This window comes from Schistocerca americana, chromosome 1 (genome assembly GCF_021461395.2).
Source record: "Schistocerca americana isolate TAMUIC-IGC-003095 chromosome 1, iqSchAmer2.1, whole genome shotgun sequence".
Lineage (NCBI taxonomy): Eukaryota > Metazoa > Arthropoda > Insecta > Orthoptera > Acrididae > Schistocerca > Schistocerca americana.
In genome coordinates this window covers 1011199190-1011220916 of record NC_060119.1, presented here as the reverse complement: position 1 = coordinate 1011220916, position 21727 = coordinate 1011199190, and the positions used below count along the sequence as shown (strand labels likewise).

At 43.7% G+C, this 21727-nt stretch overlaps 1 protein-coding gene across 1 annotated transcript in view; it reads right to left on the bottom strand.

The window, feature by feature from the left end:
• The window catches only part of LOC124595971 (thyrotropin receptor-like), a gene marked incomplete at its 5' end in the record, with an annotated part of 363740 nt that overhangs the window by 217697 nt on the left and 124316 nt on the right, over positions 1-21727 (bottom strand). The window contains 3 exons of the mRNA XM_047134913.1: positions 1049-1146; positions 1258-1527; positions 6989-7072. Of these exons, the coding sequence (XP_046990869.1) occupies positions 1049-1146; positions 1258-1527; positions 6989-7072 (452 nt within the window). The remainder of the gene's footprint in view (positions 1-1048; positions 1147-1257; positions 1528-6988; positions 7073-21727) is intronic.

Here is a 21727-nt window from a genome sequence, read left to right as displayed (position 1 = left end):
ATAGGGTGGATAGCAATGTGCGGCTGTTTGTTGATGATGCTGTGATGTACGGGAAGGTGTCGTCGTTGAGTGACTGTAGGAGGATACAAGATGACTTGGACAGGATTTGTGATTGTTGTAAAGAATGGCAGCTAACTCTAAATATCGATAAATGTAAATTAATGCAGATGAATAGGAAAAAGAATTCCGTAATGTTTGAATACTGCATTAGTAGTGCAGCGCTTGACACAGTCACGTCGATTAAATATTTGGGCGTAACATTGTAGAGCGATATGAAGTGGGACAAGCATGTAATGGCTGTCGTGGGGAAGGCGGATGGTCGTCTTCGGTTCATTGGTAGAATTTTGGGAAGATGTGGTTCATCTGTAAAGGAGACCGCTTATAGAACACTGGTGCGACCTATTCTTGAGTACTGCTCGAGCGTTTGGAATCCCTATCAGGTCGGATTGAGGGAGGACATAGAAGCAATTCAGAGGCGGGCTGCTAGATTTGTTACTGGTAGGTTTGATCATCACGCGAGTGTTACGGAAATGCTTCAGGAACTCGGGTGGGAGTCTCTAGAGGAAAGGAGCCGTTCTTTTCGTGAATCGCTACTGAGGAAATTTAGAGAACCAGCAGTTGAGGCTGACTGCAGTACAGTTTTACATTTCGCGGAAAGACCACAAAGATAAGAGATATTAGGGCTCGTACAGAGGCATATACGCAGTCATTTTTCCCTCGTTCTGTTTGGGAGTGGAACAGGGAGAAAGATGCTAGTTGTGGTACGAGGTACCCTCCGCCACGCACCGTATGGTGGAATGCGGAGTATGTATGTAGATGTAGATGTAGATGTAGATGTAGACCTGGGAGCACATGGGAGAGGACAGTGGAAGGGAAAACAAAAAGAGTTGGCAAGACCTGCTCAGAATTGAGGCAAATGGCCAAAGACAAAGACGGACGGCGAGTTCTCCTGGATGCCCTGTGCCCCCATAGGGGCCAAAGGAGCTCAGTCAAGTAAGTCAAACCAGGCGACGGGCGGCTGCAAGTGCTAAGCAAAACGGCAACGTACCTGCGCGAGAGGTTTCCGCAGAGGGCGTGTATGCGCGTGTCGGGGATGCGCGCCGTGGTCTGCGAGAAGTCGCCGTGGTCCTCGTGCTCGTGCTGGTGCTGGCCGTGGCCGTGGCGCGGCGTGGGCGCGGGCCGCAGCGGCTCCAGCTGCTGGAAGCCGGGCTGCGGCTGCGGCTGCTCGCTCTGCCACGAGTAGGCGTCCTCGTCGGCCAGGTCGCCCCAGCCCGCCTCCTGCGCCGCCCCCAGGTCGCCCCACCAGCCGCCGCCCTCCTCCGTCAGCCGCTCGTCGCTGCCGGCCGAGTCGCCCCCCTGGAAGCTGCCGCCCCACTCGCCAAACTCGCCGAACTCCCCGAAGTCCCCGCCGTGGTCCGTGTCGCGGCGCCACCTCATCTCCCCCTCGGTGGTGGCCGCAGACGCGCCCGCCTGGCCCGTGTCGTCGAAGTCGGCGCCGCAGTAGTTGCGCATCATCGCCATGTAAGCCTGCACAGCCACACACACATCTCTGCAGCTACGACACATCTACACTACTGGCCATTAAAATTGCTACACCACGAAGATGACGTGCTACAGACGCGAAATTTAACTGACAGAAAGAAGATGCTGTGATATGCAAATGATTAGCTTTTCAGAGCATTCACACAACGTTGGCGCCGGTGGCGACACCTACAACGTGCTGACACGAGGAAAGTTCCCAACCGATTTCTCATACACAAACAGCAGTTGACCGGCGTTGCCTGGTGAAACGTTGTTGTGATGTAAGGAGGAGAAATGCGTACCATCACGTTTCCGGATTGTACCCTATTGCGATTGCGGTTTATCGTATCGCGACATTGCTGCTCGCCTTGGTTGAGATCGAATGACTGTTAGCAGAATATGGAATCGATGGGTTCAGGAGGGTAATACGGAACGCCGTGATGGATCCCAACGGCCTCGTATCACTAGCAGTCGAGATGACTGGTATCTTATCCGCATGGCTGTAACGGATCGTGCAACCACCTCTCGATCCATGAGTCAACAGATGGGGACGTTTGCAAGACAACAACCATCTGCACCAACAGTTCGACGACGTTTGCAGCAGCATGGACTATCAGCTCGGAGACTATGGCTGCGGTTACCCTTGACGCCGCATCACAGGCAATAGCGCCTGCGATGGTGTACTCAACGACGAACCTGCGTTCACGAATGGCAAAATGACGTTTTTTCGAATGAATCCAGGTTCTGTTTACAGCATCATGATGGTCGCATCCGTGTTTGGCGACATCGCGGTGAACGCACATTGGAAGCGTGTATTCGTCATCGCCATACTGGCGTATCACCCGGCGTGATGGTATGGGGTGCCATTGGTTACACGTCTCGGTCACCTCTTGTTCGCATTGACGGCACTTTGAACAGTGGACGTTACAGTTCAGATGTGTTACGACCCGTGGCTCTACCCTTCATTCGATCCCTGCGAAACGCTACATTTCAGCAGGATAATGCACGACCACATGTTGGACGCCCTGTATGGGCCTTTCTGGATACAGAAAATGTTCGACTGCTGACCTGGCCAGCACATTCTCCAGATCTCTTACAAACTGAAAACGTCTGGCCAATGGTGGCCGAGCAACTGGCTCGTCACAATATGCCAGTCACTACTCTTGATGAACTGTGGTATCGTGTTGAAGCTGCATGGGCAGCTGTACCTGTACAGTCCATCCAAGCTCTGTTTGACTCAATGCCCAGGCGTATCAAGGCCTTCATTACGGCCAGAGGTGGTTGTTCTGGGTACTGATTTCTCAGGATCTATGCACCCAAATTGCGTGAAAATGTAATCACATGTCAGTTCCAGTATAATATATTTGTCCAATGAATACCCGTTTGTCATCTACATTTCTTCTGGGTGTAGCACTTTTGATGGCCAGTAGTGTATTAAAGTTCAGTGTGTGATCGCATGGGCCGGCCGGTGTGGCCGAGCGGTACTAGGCGCTACAGTCTGGAACCGCGTGACCGCTACGGCCCAGGTTAGAATCCTGCCTCAGGCATGGATGTGTGCGATGTCCTTAGGTTCGTTAGGTTTAAGTAGTTCTAAGTTCTAGGGGACTGATGACCTTAGAAGTTAAGTCCCATAGTGCTCAGAGCCGTTTCTTTTTGTGATCACATGGTGACTAAAGTGAACTAACAACAAACCACCGTTACTCTAGCACCAAACCGCCACGAGGTTACTCCTAGTGAAGTGTCACTACAGCTGTGTGGGGCGTATTAATCTTAGAGTAGAAATATACCTGGAGTGAGCATTGCGTTCTTCGCTTGTTGCCAACATAAGCTGGAATTGTCACGTGATCTCGGGACGACGTTGTTTGTTTAAGTCAAATTCACATTGGTCGTGACGTCACGTTAAAACGTTCCAAACGGCGGTATTTACACAATTCGTCAATGGACCGTCACATCACATCACGGTACGACAAGGTTTCTTGGGAAGAAAGTTTTACGGTATCGTCGTTTGCTAACTTCGTAAGTTAACCTATTTTTGCCGCGCTCACTCGTGTTACTGCAGTATTTTTCTGTCTTCGTAATCTGGTTTGTTTTCGTTCATAATTGCAAATCTTCCGTGTTCTTACACAAGCGAGGCCAGAAATACGAGAGCGAAAAATTTCTTAGGTTTTGCACTAACAGAACATAGCACATTACCGAACAAAATTGTCAAGAACATATGTTATGGAGTTTGCTTTGGCCATTAATAAATTTTGTCTTTCATATTTCCTCAATTCCAATACTGTCCTCTGACATTTTGTATCACTGCTGGTGACTCATAACCTCAGTTTCGCCGTTAGTTACTGGGATAAGGGAACTGGCATGACGTTATGTTACTGACAGTATGATTACACGGCGACGTGGCGGTGCCTTGACGTGATGCACGTTGGTTCAAATGGCTCTGAGAACTATGGGACTTAACATCTATGGTCATCAGTCCCCTAGAACTTAGAACTACTTAAACCTAACTAACCTAAGGACAGCACACAACACCCAGCCATCACGAGGCAGAGAAAATCCCTGACCCCGCCGGGAATCGAACCCGGGAACCCGGGCGTGGGAAGCGAGAACGCTACCGCACGACCACGAGATGCGGGCTGAGGCACGTTCATTTTGCTCTTCAAAGAAGAGAGACAAGTTTATTCCTGGTATCAAATGGAAATTCTTATGGTGTCTAGAGAACGCCTGTAACAAATCCACATCATACGTATGAAGGGAATGTGACCGTACCAGCGATGTAATGATATTATGGACAAACCTGCGGCGTCATGGGACTTGTGACCACGGTGGCAATGTGTGTTGACAATAGAAAATCAATTCTGTGCATCTTGATGCTCACTCTAGGGATATTTCTACTATATGTTATTAATGAAAGAAATAAATTTCCTGAATGAACCTATGATTATTTTGGATGTTAGCTAATAAAGCCGTCTAGATCCTGGTAGAGATGTTGTCTGCGGCTTACAGCCCCCGACCGGCTGCTGGGCTGACTGTAGGATGAATACAGCCTTTCTTCTCCTTGGCATTAGGAGGGAAAGGGTGGCGGCCCAATCGCTCCAGCCGCCGTTTTCCCTCGGGAAGATCCGTCATCACCTACAGCAGGTTGATCCGACCTCAGGCGGTCCTGAAGGGACTAAAAGGAGGAAATATCTATGCCGCGCACTGGGATTAAACACAAGACTTCAAGGACCGGTGTCGAGTGCTCTACCCGCTTCACCACCTCAGCTACCTAGATCCTGTAGGCGCCTGGATTTTTAACTAATACTGAACTTAGTTTTACGAATTCTGCGTTTTAATGTGATGGAAGTATCCGAACCGAAATGCGTATACACTGAAGAGCCGAAGAAACTGGTACACCTGCCTAATGTCGTGTAGGGCCCCCGCGAACACTCGTCGTGGCATGCACTCGACTAATGTTTGAAGTAACGCTGGAGGAAACTGACATATGAATCCTGCAGGGCTGTCCATAAATCCGTAAGAGTACGAGGGGGTGGAGACGTTTTCTGAACAGCACGTTGCAAGGCATCCCACATATGCTCAATAATTTTCATGTCTGGGGAGTTTGGTGTCCAGCGAAAGAGTTTAATCTCAGAAGAGTGTTCCTGGAGCCACTGTGTAGCAATTCTGGACGTGTCCGGTGTCGCATTGTTCTGCTGGAATTTCCCAAGTCCTTCGGAATGCAGAATGGACATGAATGGATGCAGGTGGTCAGACATGATGCTGACGTACGTGTCACCTGTCAAGAGTGTCCACCCCTGATAGCTGAGTGGTCAGCGCGACGGAATGTCATATCTAACGGCCCATGTTCGATTCCCGACTAGGTCGGAGATTTTCTCCGCTCCGGGACTGGGTGTTGTTGTCCTTATCATCGCCATTTCCTCCCCAACACACTTCCATGGGTATGCACAAAGTTACTTCTACGTCTGTTGATTACTCTCCATGGAAGATAATCTGCTGCATCCTCCCTACCAAAAAATCATCAGTCCACTCACAAATTTTTCTTGATACCCCATATGATAATATATTTGACAATAACACGTGGTAATGAGTTAAATGCTACAATCCTTCACGCAATACAAAGGAGTGCGTGGTCTGAAACTGCTCAGAACATTGTAATTATGAGCTTGAAGTGAGTTACACTACATATTAGAAAAACTGAATGCAATTAACTTTGCTTATTAACTCTTTCTGACTAATATCTTAAACTTCAGTCTACTCTTCGTCACTACTACATCGTGATCTGAGTCTATACCTGCTCCTGGGTACGCCTTAAAATCTAGAATCTGATGTCTGAATCGCTGTCTGACCATGATGTAAAGTAACTGAAATCTTTCCCAAGTATACCTCCTCCTCTTGTGACTCTTGACTATTCCTTATTGCAGTGTGTATAGCTTTAGAGAATTTCAAGCGAATCTCTTTGTTTTTAGCACTTGCATGTCCCTCATCTTTGCGTACTGATTCTTCCTGATTAATCTCTTAGATTTCAGCCTGATCTCCCCCCACAATAGTGGAAATAAAAAGTTTAACAGTCACTGGCGTAAACATGATGTCTTTCAAAGAAAAAAATAACCTCTTCGTTCAGTTACATCGAAAACTGTAGGAACTGACTGTGATATAATGCTTATGATTTCAGAAATTTTACTTTTTGTACTAGCAGTTTCCTCATGTGGTCAATGACTGCAAATTTCGCACAAATTGCTTCTTGATTTTCAGAAGAACAAATCCCGCCTGTCGATCGTTGTAATTGTTTGTTCTTTCATTGTCAAATAAATTTTTGAATTCTTTCTTCGTGGTAGTGGAATGTCATTTCATATCAAATTTACACCACCAACCGATTACTGAACTGCATAATAGATATGGAGAATTCTCATTCCTCTCTCATCTCAGTCACATTCCATTTTAAAGGCTTGTGACGACACATCGCTGGATTGTCTCTTTTTGTGCAAACAGCAACTGGACCTGACAAAATCCTTCGTACCACGAGGAAACAGCGAAGAGTAAACCGTGGTGACACCTCGATTCTGCCGAACTGAAGAGAGGTGTGCATACGGGGAAATGCCATACCGCAATAGTAAATGAAATGTCGCGCAGTACCGGACACTTCCGAGAAGGACCGAGCAAAGCCGAGGAGGCTGAGCCTCGTCCCGCAAGCGACCAGCGCTTCCGTTCCCATGCGGTTTGGTAAATGAGGGAATCAAACAAACAAAAGTCAATTTGACGTTCTTCACACCTCCACACACATATTTTTTTGAATACTTCGTTGGTTTTTGAAATGAAAATGCAAATTCTGAGTCGTTTTTTGCATAACAAAAACTCTTTTAAGTTTGAACTGCTAGTAAACTGTATGTTTTTACAAAGCAATATCATAAAATGTTATAATGATGAGGTTGACCGCAGAGCCCTAAGAATTCTAAGCAATACTGGTACTGACCTTGTGCTTCTCAGGGTCGTGCCTGGCAGGAAACTTGAAGGCGCAACAATGGAAGCTGTACGTCAGCCATGCCTCCCGAAGGTGCTGCAACAGGGAACAAGCAACGCTAATAAAGTACATAAACATTACTTTGTGCGCTACTGTATTTATAGTGGATTTTCCTTGGGAAATCACTTGTTATTAACTCTCGTAACCCAAACAAATCCAACTTTTTACGTTGGTATCTTATTCAATTAAAAAATTTTATTATGTGACCTGGAAATATTTTCTCCAATAGCTGCTTAATTCTCCGTATCTGTTCACTAGACTCTCCTTTTAATTTTATCAGCGCATTCTGTCTTTGGTGCCTTTTGTTGGACGGAAAGTCACTAGTCACTAGGCGTAAATGGGAAAAAAACTGCTGTGAAACATCATGAGATAAAACTCTTCATTTAAGTTTCAAAGCATAAATTTGTTCAACTACTTGGTCATGCCGTCTTAAAGAGTCATCATTTAAATAAGGGAGCAACACTGACAGTTATTTAACGTCTTCTCCAGAATGCGAATGTGCTAGTCTATTCCTTTTCGCCCAAGCGTTCTACTAAAAAAATAACTGATAAAATGTATGTTTTCGAGTGTGCATCAGCAAATATTTGCCATTATTATGGAACAGTGAACTTGCTTTCACTTCTGTGTGATATTGTCTTATTAGCTCAGAGCTTTGCCGATACTGGCAATAATGCTGGATTTAATTATTTATGTACAGCAGCATTCACGTCTACTTTTGCTGACTAAGGAGGGGATTTTCCTGAAGCGGGGTTTTCACGACATTTCGTTCGGAGTTGGCGCCTTCCTCCGATTGGACAAGAAGCGCGGGAAGTTCAATTAGGTGAATCAAGAAAATTGGCTTTTGTTTTCATAAGAAGATTTTGGTGCGCTGGGATACAAAAATCATCTTAAGTTATCTATCAGTGTTTGTTTAAGAGGATATAGAGAAGAACAAAATCGTGTAAAATCTGCTATTGTCTTTTGAATGTGTGGAAATAAATTCGTCCAAACTCATAAAAGTTAATTATCTATAAAAGGAGCTTTGCGTTTAGTAATATGTAAGATATAAAAGTAGATTCTAAGAATATCAAGCTGTTTGAAAACTACTGTACATTTCTCCACTCCACTACGACCTGATATAAATATTTACAAGAAATTAAATCCGTGTGAGCGCAGAATTAGTAACCAAAAGAAGGCTCACCAAACCATTCTACGACAGGGTGCGAGGGCAGGTTAGTGACCACAGCGATGTATCGCGGTGGCAAACAAATACTGTTCTAGAAAAAGTACATGCCGAAGCGAGTGGGTCGTGCAGTAAATTGACGTGAGAATGAAACTTAATGAAAGCGCCGACTGGCGGCACTGATAATAAACAGGGATTGAAGTAAACTAATGCTAAACACAGCCTATTAAAAGTGATAGGCCCACTAAAACTACTCTTAATAATTAAAAATTAGAGAATCTAGCGATAACATAGAAATTAACTATTTCAGTGAACTGAGAACTCTTAAGCTGGACCAAAATGTCAGTCAATAGAAACGAGAAGTGGAGAGGGGTGAGTGATAAGAGAATGGACACGGAAGCCTAAAATTCGGTTTTTAGTGGCCAATTGATCCTTAAGGCTCAAGTTTTACGATCACTTGAGAAATTTAGTTATCTCTAACTCTTCCAAAAGGGGCAATTTTTTTCCCATCTAGGTACTACATTTATGATGAGACAATCGAGCGTCGGTTCCAGCAGAGACCGGTTTCTATTTCTGAAAGCTAGTGAATGGTTCGAACAAGGCCAGTTAAGAATGCGGAAATTTTTGGGTTTTTAATAGAAGGCAGGAATAATAAATCAAGAATAACGAAATACAAATTGTTGTGGGACGCAAATTATTTTCTCAAGGAAGAATAGAACTCTTTTGCTCTTCGCTTTCTAAAATAACTATTACACAACTGATGTTAGTTTTCACCTAAAAGTTTAATCTATCGCTATACCAAAGGTTGTCTTAAACAATGGAGTGCCTTCCTAGGCACGATCTACACTGCACAACACAATTAAGAGGTCACTTCTTTCAGACCCCATCACTGGCCTCCAATGCGTCGCAGAAGTTTAAAATTTGCGTCAAAGGTATCTATAGCATTCCTCTGTTACGGTGCAAAAGCGTGGCGCTCTGCGGCCACCCTCAGGTCAGTGACGTTTCAAAGAGCAAGGTGTCGACACACGACAAGAAAAGGCCCGAGCATAGGATTTCACGTGAGCTGTAAGGTGGGTTAATAATACTGATGTCACATTGCCACCAAATTTTAGCACTTTTCTGCACGATGCCACCGCGGGCGTGTCACACTACGGGAAGGTAGGTCATCTCGTACCAATCTTACCTATATTTTACTCCTTCTTTTAATGACTCTGCGATGGAGGTAAGAACTACGACGCCCAATGTTGAAACCACACGATTTTCTTTTGGGTGGCCGAGGAAAACATTTGTCACACCACCGCTCAGAGTCAACACGAAAAAGTCTCAGGAGGTACTGAAAATGGCGTCAGTGAGAGCACTGCCTCTCTTGGTACGTTGATTCTCACACATTTCACAGTTTAAAACGACTGTTCTCAGTGCGATGAACAACAGAACGACTTTCTTGACGATGCTGTACACTGGTCACACCCCCTGGACGATTCTGTAATCTTCGAAAGACACTGTGGGGCTGCAATGCCACTGAACATGATTTGATCCCTTTGGAGGGCAGTGCGACCGCAATTTTTGCTCTGGTATTTAGGGTGAAACCATTAGGGACCGTGCAAGACTATTCGAAGAAATCTGAACGTGATATGAAGCAGCAAAGAGTGGTCACGCTTTTCAGCACGTCTGTTTCGCGCCCTCCTGTAGTGTGATCACGTGGCAAGGGGAGGAGGGAGCTGGAACACTGACATATGTGCGAATAAAATGGCAAAGTGTCCCTCTAAGACTCTCTAGTTTGGCAATATCCTTGTCGCCACCCACACACCTTTCTTGACAATTTTAAAAATCTGCCTGTACATGCACCTTGTGAGTGGCGCTCCAGTGCTTCTATAACGCCTGTTTGCAGGCATGCGGAGTCTAAGGGCGTCAAAGGGGAAGCATGCCGTCAGGCGTTAGACCTGCAGCTTACTGCTACTCACGACGTGACCGTACAGATGTCCTCTCACCGATCTGATTCATATTGACGGCGTGTGCAGGACACGAATAGATCTTCAGCGTACGTAAACTGGAAGATGTAACTCTCAATCATTTTCGTGAAGATCGAATTTGAAAATTTTAGATGCTAACACTTAAGCAGTCCGCAGCCGAGCCAGTAAGCGCTTCGTTCCGTAAGCGCGAGGTCTCTGGATCGAATCTCCCCGCTCGTACTTCTCTTCATTCCCATTTAGTTCCAGCAGCATATTTATTATAACTTTACAAATTATCAACATCCAATGATTCATTTATTATTTAAATAACATTTATCCTGATAAAAGGGGAAAAACTATTTTGTATGGAGATTGGAAATAAAATATCGAAACACGAGAATTTTAAATCAAATCAGTATAGTAATTACATTTATACTATTGTATGTACATTTGTGAGAAGTATAAATCTGTAACCTATGAAGCACTGCACGAATCAGGATGATACTGATCGTAGAAACATGAGAAAGTAATTGTTGCGACATAGAGCACGTGTGATGAATGACGAATTTTTGCGTGTGCATGACTTTTCAATGTGCCTGTTGCAAAAGAAACTTGGTGTACATTCATAAACGGGTACCGATCGCCACACAATAATTTTGCGGCGTACAACGCATGTCGAACCACATCACCGAATATTGGTACAGACGGCTAATGGTGTACGACAGAAGACTGAATTTATATGCTGTCTTCTCTAGAAGCCATCTCTGTATTGTGTTTGTTCGTAGGTACAATTTTGTAATCGTTTTATAAGATTCTTCGTCTGCATGTAAAAATAAACGTCACAAGGCTGCGCTGGTGGAGTACATTTGTGAGGGATTATTTTAATACTTCTCATCGGCAGAATAACGCGGGACTGGAAGAAAGTACCAGTAACCTTATTCGATGCATTAACTGCTTACTCGCTCAGCTGTGGATTCCTTGAAATCACTCGAAGTATGTAAGCACTCCTAAAATGCTGAACTCGGTTTTCTCAAAAACTGATTGAGAGTTACATCTTCCCGTTTACGTAAGTTGATGTCCTAGTCGTGCCCTACACAGTATGAATTAAATCGGTGAGGTGAAGTTCGTACCGTCCCCTTGTCAGCTGAAAGTATGTCGAAGTCTGTCTACAGGTACAGTATCTTTGTAAGGCGTTTAACAAAGACGTGCCGGTGGTACCGAGGGTCTTGCCGAACGGGAGGGTGGGAGTGTCAGAAGGACCCTTTGCCATTTTATGCACATGCTTGTTGTACTGTCTGCCATCGGGTTCCCCTAAATGGCAGAAAGCATCGCATAACAGTCACGCTATGAGGGAAACAAACCAACAGCCAAACAGGCGAAGACATCAGGTAAACAAGCCGAAGATTCCAGTCGATTAATAGGAACCTTTCCTTGCAGAGGTCGCCGCGACATATCCGGCCACGGATTCCTACACCGGGTTTCCATTGGCTCCAGCTCACTATATAGGCCCGGCCGGTCGAAGGCAGACCAGTCTTCGTCCGCTACTAATGGCAACCGCTATAGCAGAGTCTCCGAGAAGATATCACCAAAGCCGCTGTACTGCATAGCCGATCGAAGTACCAACCGCCCGAGAGGAATCACATCTCCGGCTAGATCGACGGACGTTTACATCTATTGTACAGCCAGCTATTGTATTATAGAAGAAGTTGCGTTCAATAAACTGTTGGAGAATACAACACTTGTCAGTGTTGCAACCCCTGTGGTCACGCAACAGGAGACTGCAAAACGGAAGTGCTTTTCTGCTTTGGATCACGTTCAAATTTCGTCGAATGGTTTTGAACTGTCTCCAGTGGTTCCACCCTATATAACAGGGCAAAAACTGCGGTCGCACTACCCTCCAAATCAGCCACATCACGTTCCATGGCGTCGCAGCCCCACGATATCCTTTAAGAAGGACTGAATCGTACGGGGGCTGTCAGCAGTGTCCAACGTTGTCAAGAACTGTGAACTATCGTTTTAAGCAGTGAAATGTGCGAGAGTCAATGTCCCAAGGTTACAGCTGGTTCCATTCACGCCGTTTATGCGACCTCCTGCTGTGTTTTCGTGTAGTCTCAAAGTGGCCTTGTGCCTCAAATGTTTACCCCGGCCACCCATAAGGAAACTGTATGCTACGTTTCTAGCATTTGTAGACTTAGAGAAAGCTTTTGACAATGTTGATTGGAACACTCTCTTCCAAATTCTGAAGGTGACAGGGGTAAAATACAGGGAGCGGAAGGCTATTTACAATTTGTACAGAAACCAGATGGCAGTTATAAGAGTCGAGGGACGTGAAGGGGAAGCAGTGATTGGGAAGGGAGTGAGACAGGGTTGTAGCTTCTCCCCGATGTTATTCAATCCTTATATTGAGCAAGCAGTAAAGGAAACAAAAGAAAAGTTAGGAGTAGCTTCTCCATGGAGAAGAAATAAAAATTTTGAGGTTCGCCGATGACATTGTAATTCTGTCAGAAACAGCAAAGGACTTGGAAGAGCAGTTGAACGGAATGGACAGTCTCTTGGAAGGAGGGTATAAGATGAACATCAACATAAGCAAAACGAGGATCATGGAATGTAGTCGAATTAAGTCAGGTGATGCTGAGGGAATTAGATTAGGAAATGAGACACTTAAAGCAGTAAAGGAGTTTTGCTATTTGGGGAGCGAAATGACTGATGATGGTCGAAGTAGAGAGGATATAAAATGTAGACTGGCAATGGCAAAGAAAGCGTTTCTGAAGAAGAGAAATTTGTTAACATCGAGTATTGATTTAAGTGTTAGGAAGTCGTTACTGAAAGTATTTGTATGGAGTGTAGCCATGTATGGAAGTGAAACGTGGACGATAAATAATTTAGACAAGAAGAGAATAGAAGCTTTCGAAATGTGGTGCTACAGAAGAATGGTGAAGATTAGATGGGTAGATCACATAACTAATGAGGAGATATTGAATAGGATTGGGGAGAAGAGGAGTTTGTGGCACAACTTGACTAGATGAAGGGATCGGTTGGTAGGACATGTTCTGAGGCATCATGGAATCACCAATTTAGCATTGGAGGGCAGCGTGGAGGGTAACAATCGTAGAGGGACACCAAGAGATGAATATACTAAGCAGATTCAGAAGGATGTAGGTTGCAGTAGATAGTGGGAAATGAGGAAGCTTGCACAGGATAGAGTAGCATGGAGAGCTGCATCAAACCAGCCTCTGGACTGAAGACCACAACAACAACAACAATGCGGTGACGCAACTTGATATTTTTCACATTTACATATCACTGGTACCGGGGAAAAGAGCGATAAGTGATGCTAAGAAATCTCTAGAACCGGTGTAGGTTCAGCGCTAGGCCCCTCATTTTGAATACCTGCAGTTTACACACAATTTTTCTTTGCCACTCAGCCACATGCTTTGCGTCCATCAAAACAGGCTGTTTCAAGAGCATTATTAAATATTTTAAGAGGTGGTAGTGCAGACTAATTCGAATGAAACATTCCATGTAACATGTCTCCAGCTGCCGGCTGCGGTGGCCGTGCGGTTCTAGGCGCTTCAGTTCGGAACCGCGTGATTGCTACGGTCGCAGGTTCGAATCCTGCCTCGGGCATGGATGTGTGTGATGTGCTTATGTTAGTTAGGTTTAAGTCGTTCTAAGTTCTATGGGACTGATGACCTCAGATGTTAAGTCCTATACTGCTCAGAGCCATTTTTTTGTCTCCAGCTTTTATTTATTACAAATATAAAGTTGGTTACAGAGACCAATTTTAACTTTGCATGCTGGTGCCCCTGTTACTATGGGTTTATTTATCGACTGTCATGTTCGTTTTTAAGTTCAAGTTGTGCAGTTGTGCTTGAGTTTACACAAACGAATTTTCAATTGTGATTAAATAGGGAATGCAATAGACGATTTTGTAAAAGCAGAGTACCAGTTTAAAGAATGTTTATTGCACTAAACTGCGTCAGATTGGAGCAGTGTCCAGCAGTCATAATTCATCTGAACCCGGAGATGGACAGAGCGTAGTTGAAGTATAACGCATTTTTCAGCTGATACAGCTTAGTCTTTCAACAAGAACAAGCACTATTTCTACACGTATCGGTGTTCGACGTTCAAGAAAATGGGAGGCATCACGTGTGCCTGGCCTCTGTACTTACCATTTATTGTGAATTCAATACCTTGCAAAGGATATGAAGGTAGCAATTGGGATTTTGTCGTTGACTAATTTTAAATCGCCGAGTAATTTAATTAATACCATTTACTGTCGAATCCACTTTCTCTCGTGACGGTTTCAATAACACTCATAATTCACATCATCGGTCCCACGAACTACATTTTCAAGAACGCTGCCTGGTTTGACGTGTGGTAGACGGTCGATTGATTGGGTCTGTTTTGTTACTGCATCGTCTTTCAGGTCTCCGTTACCTAAAGACTTACTTGAAAAAGAGCTTCCGGCGTTATTGGAAGAGGTTGCCTTGATTACGTTCCCTTGACTACCAAGATGAGTATCGAGCGCTACTAGGCCCCCGCACATTCCAGTCGTCAGGTGGCTCATCATCTGAGCCTAACACTCCCTGGACTACAGAACGGCAGAAATGTCCAGGGAATTTAGCTCTTAAGATATTTGCCTGTGAGGATGGTTGAAAGGCGAAGCCCACACAACACAATACCACACCCCACAATATTTACGATTCCTTATCAAACACATACTAAATTTCTTGACTGCGGACGTAAAAGTAGTCAGCGTTAATCGTTCGTCAAACCTATACAATGACCAGCTCTAGGATCTGCCATTGGCGCTACCAAGGCTTTGAAGAGATACATGTTTTGTACATAAATACGATGCCAACAAGGGGTTTTACTGATTATTGTCGGATAAAAAGGGAAAAAGAATTACATTCTTATTATACCCTACAGCAAGTACTAGTAATTTGCAAAGCTTCTGTGTAAGTGGTGATCCATTCATAAGAAATATGTCTCCTCATGTTTTCCTCCGTGTTGCATCTAGGCATTTCCAGATTACATGTAGAACAAAATTTTTTCCATGTTTGCTTTAGGACGCAGTTATCGCGTCCTGCTCCCTTAATACACAGCAATATTTAAATCCAGCATGCCTTACATACATACAGTGTTTCGGGTGCCCACCCTTCTCCTTTATGGTGACTCGAACTCAGCTGGGGACTCTTTAAATGAGGTTTCTGAATGTCTATGGAGGAATATAGCCCATTCCTCCTAAAAAGCGGTAACCAGAGAAGGTAGTGATATTGGTCACAGGGATTTGCACGGAAGTCGACATTATAAGTCAACCGAAAGTGTTCAGGTCGGGAGTTAGGCAGGCCAGTCCATTTCAAGACTGTTATTCCCCTCAAAACGTCACTTGACAGATACTACTTTATGGAAGCGTGCAATCTCGCACAGAAACAATCATCCTCTCCGAACTGTTTCTACACTGTACGCAGTTCACAATGCTGTAAAATGCTTTCATATCCTTCTGCATTTAGCGTTTTCTTAAGAGTAATGAGGAGACCACACCCAAACCACGAAGAATACTTCCATACTGTAGCACCACCACCACCTGTGTACTTCATTGTTGGTGCTGCAATGACAGCAGGTAACGTTCTCCTAGCATTTACCAAATTCAAACCCTTCCATCGTATTGACACAGGGTGCAGAGTGACTCATCACTCCAAATCACTGGTTCCCAGAACACCACTCTTCTTAACTCCCTTCTCACAGTCATTACGTTAAATAGACTGCTCGTATCCCTTTGGAACTCACGAGTGATTACTTCTACACATTTCACGCGATTTTTTACAACCACCTTCCTCGAGGCTCAATGCTCGCTGTCTTGGTCTCGGTTTATCTGCGAGTGTTGCCACTTTAAAATCACAATCACCATCTTGTGGAGCTTGGAAGGGTCGACATATACCTGATGGATCTGTTACTCAGATGATATCCGATGACTAGTCCACTTTCGAAGTCACTGAGCTCTCTTGACCCCTTACGTTGCCGTTACTGCTTATCTACTGACAACACAATACTCTCCGCCATGTTTTATACTGGCGGATCCGACTCTTGCAAAATATAGAGGTAATTTTGCATTATACGGGGGTGTCTGAATATATGTGCTGGTACAGCATTATGTTCGAAAACATCATAAATCGTTTTTGGACCCGTGAAATTCATCCATCACTTTTGTAAGCAGATTTCAAAATGTGTGATTTTAATCGGTCCGTCCACTCAGGTTCACAGTATATAACATTTTATCGGTTGTTATGTTGTTCGGTAATGCCAGTTCAGAATAATATTTGTAGAATTGTGCGATGGCAAAGACATATACTGCATAATACGAACAAAAATTGCCTCCAACTGACATGTCACGCAAATTACATCTTCCGCTTCCATATAAAAGACTGCGTGTATTGTTTCTTTCAACTGCTTGAATGAAATTATGCTTTAAAAATACTCAGAATGTTTCTGTAACAAAATTACTGCTCATTCATTATTTTAAGCTCGTTTCCAACATTGTTACTGAAAATGAGTAATTTGCTGAATTTACTTGTTCTTTATTTAACACCTTTAAACTAAGCTGATAATATGTGCGGCGTGTATCATGTTTCTGACAGTGTGGTGCAGATGTGCTAAAAGGTTATCACCTTCTGCCTCAGGCAGTTCAAATTAGGTTATAATACACGGTGAACTTTTGACAAATGTTGCACGTGAATTTTACATGAAGCGTAAAAATTTTTACCACCGGGTTTTATCTGACTTTGTTCATATTAAATGAATGTCTTTAATTATGTAGAATATCACGCACAAGTGAGAATGACAGAAACAGAGCTCCATGAATTTCGCATGCTTATCAGAAACGGGTACACTAAGCCGACATTATTTTTCGTGTACGCTATTCAATCTTCATGGAGCCTGCGCATATTTTCTACTCGGTGAACTGGTAACACGTTTAAAATAATATATTGTGATGCCCAAAGAAGTCAGATAAATCGTGTGTTATTTGTAATACTGCCATTCCGAAAGAAACGCTTGTGATCTGTGTTGAATTAGGCGATTATAAATGTGGTTCATAGACAATTTTCCCATTGCTGCGTGAACTGCGTACAGTCTCTTCCATAAAGCGAACTATGATGGAGACTTCTAAAAGAATTATCGCACTGTATAATCGTTAAAAATGTCCTGCACTGAGAGTGAGTAGTTTCTGAAATAGTGCATATGGTTTACTTAAACGTGGCACAAAAACAGGAAAGTGCCAAATGGCCATTGTAGCTGATATATTCACAATTAGTTCCAGAGGATCCTTCAGTAGAGACACACAAGCTCGTATTACATCCCTTCTGTGAGAGTGTCTGTCTATGAAATTACAGAAGAGAATAACGGAATGGGAGTGGGAACTTAGAATGTAAAATAACGTCGATATCATGGAGTGTCAGCTAAACAGTAGGAGTATGGTTGTAACGATTGGATATTGCTTTGCTGAGTGACTTAGAAAAGCCATGAAAAATGTTTTTCAGGATAGTTAAGAGCTGAAGCACTCCTTTAAGCAAGGCGACCATTACAGTGCAGAAACTCAAACATTTAACAAAGGATTCAGCATATCTTAATTACTTATATCCTGCGTACTGAAGCAATTAGTTAAATAAAAACAATTTTTTTTCATAACAAGTTTCCACAGCTCTCGAAAAAGTATATGAATACAACACTTGTTAATCTCCCGAGAGAAGGGTTTCGCAAAAGCACCTTAGTGTATGTTACAAAGTGACTTCAGACACTTTTCTGCAATATTTATATACGCTGTCGAACGTTGTTAAAGAGACATGTCATATGCTTCCATTTAGTGCCAAACCAAATCTGGCGAAATATGTCAAAAGATCAAAAGGTGAGATGCATTTTTTTTTTCACTATGGGACTTAACTTCTGAGGTCATCAGTCCCCTAGAACATAGAACTACTTAAACCTAACTAACCTAAGGACAGCACACACATCCATGTCCGAGGCAGGATTCGAACCTGCGACCGTAGCGGCCGAGCGGTTCCAGACTGTAGCGCCTAGAACCGCTCGGCCACCCAGGCCGGCTGAGATATATTAATCGTCCAGCAAAGTACGGGGCTTTTTGTGACTTAAGAATCGCCTGAAACCTTGTTCCCTTCATTTTTTATATTTTGTTTTTAAATATTTTTTTGAATTATCAGCCTCCTTACGGGTTTGTGAGGACCGTCACGAATTCCTCTCCTGTGCCAATCTCTTCATTTCAGAATAGACTTCCACCCGACGTCCTCAAGTAATTCCAGGGTGTATTCCAATGTGTCTTCTCCTAGAGTTTTTAGTCGCTACAGTTCACTCTAGTACCGTGGAAGACATTCCTTAATGTCTTAACGCATATCCGATTATCCTGTCCTTTCTTCTTGTCAGTGTTGTCCATATGTACCTATCTTCGCTGATTTTAAGGAGGACCTCCTCATTCCTAATCTTACCGACACACCCAATTTCCAACATTATTCTGTAGCACCACATGTCAAACGCTTCGACTCCATTCCGTTCCAGTGTTGCGCTTAAAACGTATATTATCAGAAATTTCATCCTCAAATTAATGCCTACGTTTGATACTAGCAAACTCATTTCAACCAGGAATGTCCTCTCTGCCTGTGCTAGTCTGCTTTTTGTGTCCTCCCTCACTTATTCGTTACGGAATATTTTGCTTCCAAGTTAACAGAATTCCTGTCTATTTTGTGATCACTAATTCTGATGTTAAGTTTCTATGTTAAGTTTCTCGCTATTCTCATTTCTGATGTTTCTCATTATTTTCGTCTTTCTTTGGTTTAATATCAGTCCATATTCTGTACTCATTAGAGATTAGACCATTCCACTAAAAAGATTTTGAAATTCTTCTTCACCCCACTGAGGATGGCAGTGTCATCATTGAATGTTATCTTTGATATCCTTCAAGCTCTTCAACTCTTCTTTCATTTCCGTCATTGTTCCTTCAATGTATAAATTGAACAGAAGGTACAAAAGACTGCATCCCTGTCTAACCCTGTTTTAATCCAAGCACTTCTTTCTTGGTCTTCCAGTCTTATTGTTCCCTCATCTTCCTTGTACAGTTTATATCCTCCGAAGAGCCAAAGAAACTAGTACATCTGCCTAATATCGTGTAGGGCCCCCACGAGCACGCAGAAGTGCCGCAACACGACGTGACATGCACTCGACTAATGTCTGAAGTGTTGCAGGGAATTGAAACCATGAATCCTGCGGGGCTGTCCATAACTCCGTAAGAGTACGAGGGGGTGGAGATCTCTTCTGGACACCACGTTCCAAGACATCCCACAGATGCTGAATAATGTTCATGTCTGGGGAGTTTGGGGGCCAACGGAAGTGTTTAAACTCAGAAGAGTGTTCCTGGAGCCACTCTGTAGCAATTCTGGACGCATGGGGTGTCGGGGGTGTCGCACTGTCCTGCTGGAATAGACCAAGTCCATCGGCATGCGCAATGAAAATGAATGGATGCAGGTGGTAGGACAGGATGCTTATGTACGTGTCAGGGTCGTATCTAGACGTATCAGGGGTCCCATATAACTCCAACTGCACACGCACCACACCATCACAGACCCTGCACCTGCTTGAACAGACCCTGCTGACATGCAGGGTCTCCATGGATTCATGAGGTTGTCCCCATACCAATACACGTCCATCCGTTCGATGCAATTTGGAACGAGACGCGTCCGACCAGGCAACACGTTTCCAGTCATCAACAGTCCAATGTCGGTGTTGAAGGGCCCACGCGAGGCGTAAAGCTTTGTGTTGTGCAGTCATCAACGGTACACGAGTGAGCCTTCGTCTCCGAAAGCGCATATCGACGATGTTTCATTGAATGGGTCGCACGCTAACACTTGTTGATGGCCCTGCATTGAAATGCGCAGGAATTTTCGGAAAGGTTGCAGTTCTGTCACGTTGAACGATTCTCTTCAGTTGTCATTGGTCGTGTCCTCGCAGGATCTTTCTCCGGCAGCAGTGATGTTGCAGATTTGATGTTTTACTGGATTCCTTATATTCACGGCACACTCTTGAAATATTCGTACGGGAAAATACCCACTTCATCGCTGCGTCGGAGATGCGATGTCCCATCACTCGTGCGTTCAAATTCACTTAAACCTTGATAACCTGCCATTGTAGCAGCAGCAACCGATCTAAGAATTGCGCCAGACACTTGTAGCCATATATAGGCGCTGCTGACAGTAGCGCCGTGTTCTGTCTGTTTACGCATCTCTGTATTTGAATACACATGCCTGTACCAGTTTCTTTAGCGCTTCAGTGTATTACTCGTCTTTCCCTATAGCTTACTCTTATTTCTCTCAGAATTTCGAACCTCTTGCAATATTTTATATGTTGAATGGTATTTCTAGGTGGACAAATCCTAGAAAAGTGTCCTGATATTTCCTCAGTCTTGTTTACCAATCGCAACGTCAAGATTGCTTTTCTGGTGCCTTTACTCTTTATGAAGCCAAACTGATCGTCTTCTAAGAGACCTTCATTTTCCTTTGCCATTTTTCTGTATATTATTCTTGCCAGCAGTTTGGTTGCATGAGCTGTTATGCTGAAAGTGAAGAAGTTCTCGCATTTACCTGTTCTAGCTATCTTCAGAACTGAATGGACGCCATTTTTCTGAAAGTCTTCTAATGGTATGTCACTAGTCTCATAGCTTCTCCACACCTACTTGATTAGTCGTCTGGTTCTCACTTTCCCAAACGATTTTGGAAATCTTGATAGAATGTTATTTATTCCATCTGCATTATTTAGTCACAGGTCTTCTAAAGCACTTTCGAATTTTGTACTGAACCGATAATGATGTATTAGAGTGGTCGACGTGGAACATGGTTTACTTCCTCTCTACTGTGAAATTAATATGCATAACCGATTTTAAATTAATTAGAATGATGCAGTCATGGACTGTGCGGCTGGTCCCGGCGGAGGTTCGAGTCCTCCCTCGGGCATGGGTGTGTGTCTTTGTCCTTAGGATAATTTAGGTTAAGTAGTGTGTAAGCTTAGGAACTTACGACCTTAGCAGTTAAGTCCCATAAGATTTCACACACATTTGAATATTTTGAATTAGAATGAAACCTGCTATAAACAAATCCTCAGGTTTAAATTATTCCACCATTGTACATATATCGGTTTACTCCAAGAGAAAGAACCAGCCAAAAACTCATTTCTGCAAAGTAATATCGAACAGCCTGCTTGGGATGGTAAACGGTGCTCTAACAAGGATGCGTGATTTAGTTACAACGTGGATTTAGCTTTTGAAGTTTCATACTTGAAGTACATCCAAACATCGTCAATCTGTTAACTAAACTGCCCTTGCCTATGATGCAGTTATCCTTATCGTGTGCTCCCGTATGTGAACCTTGCTGAACTTCGCCTCGGTACAATCACACTCTGGGAAGGATCGGTACACCTTTAAGGAAAGAAAAGAGTAATCTGGTAAACTCAAATATATTACTGAGGCCCTTTGAACTCCAATCAAGTTGGTGTACATACTTGACAACATTTATGCAAAGC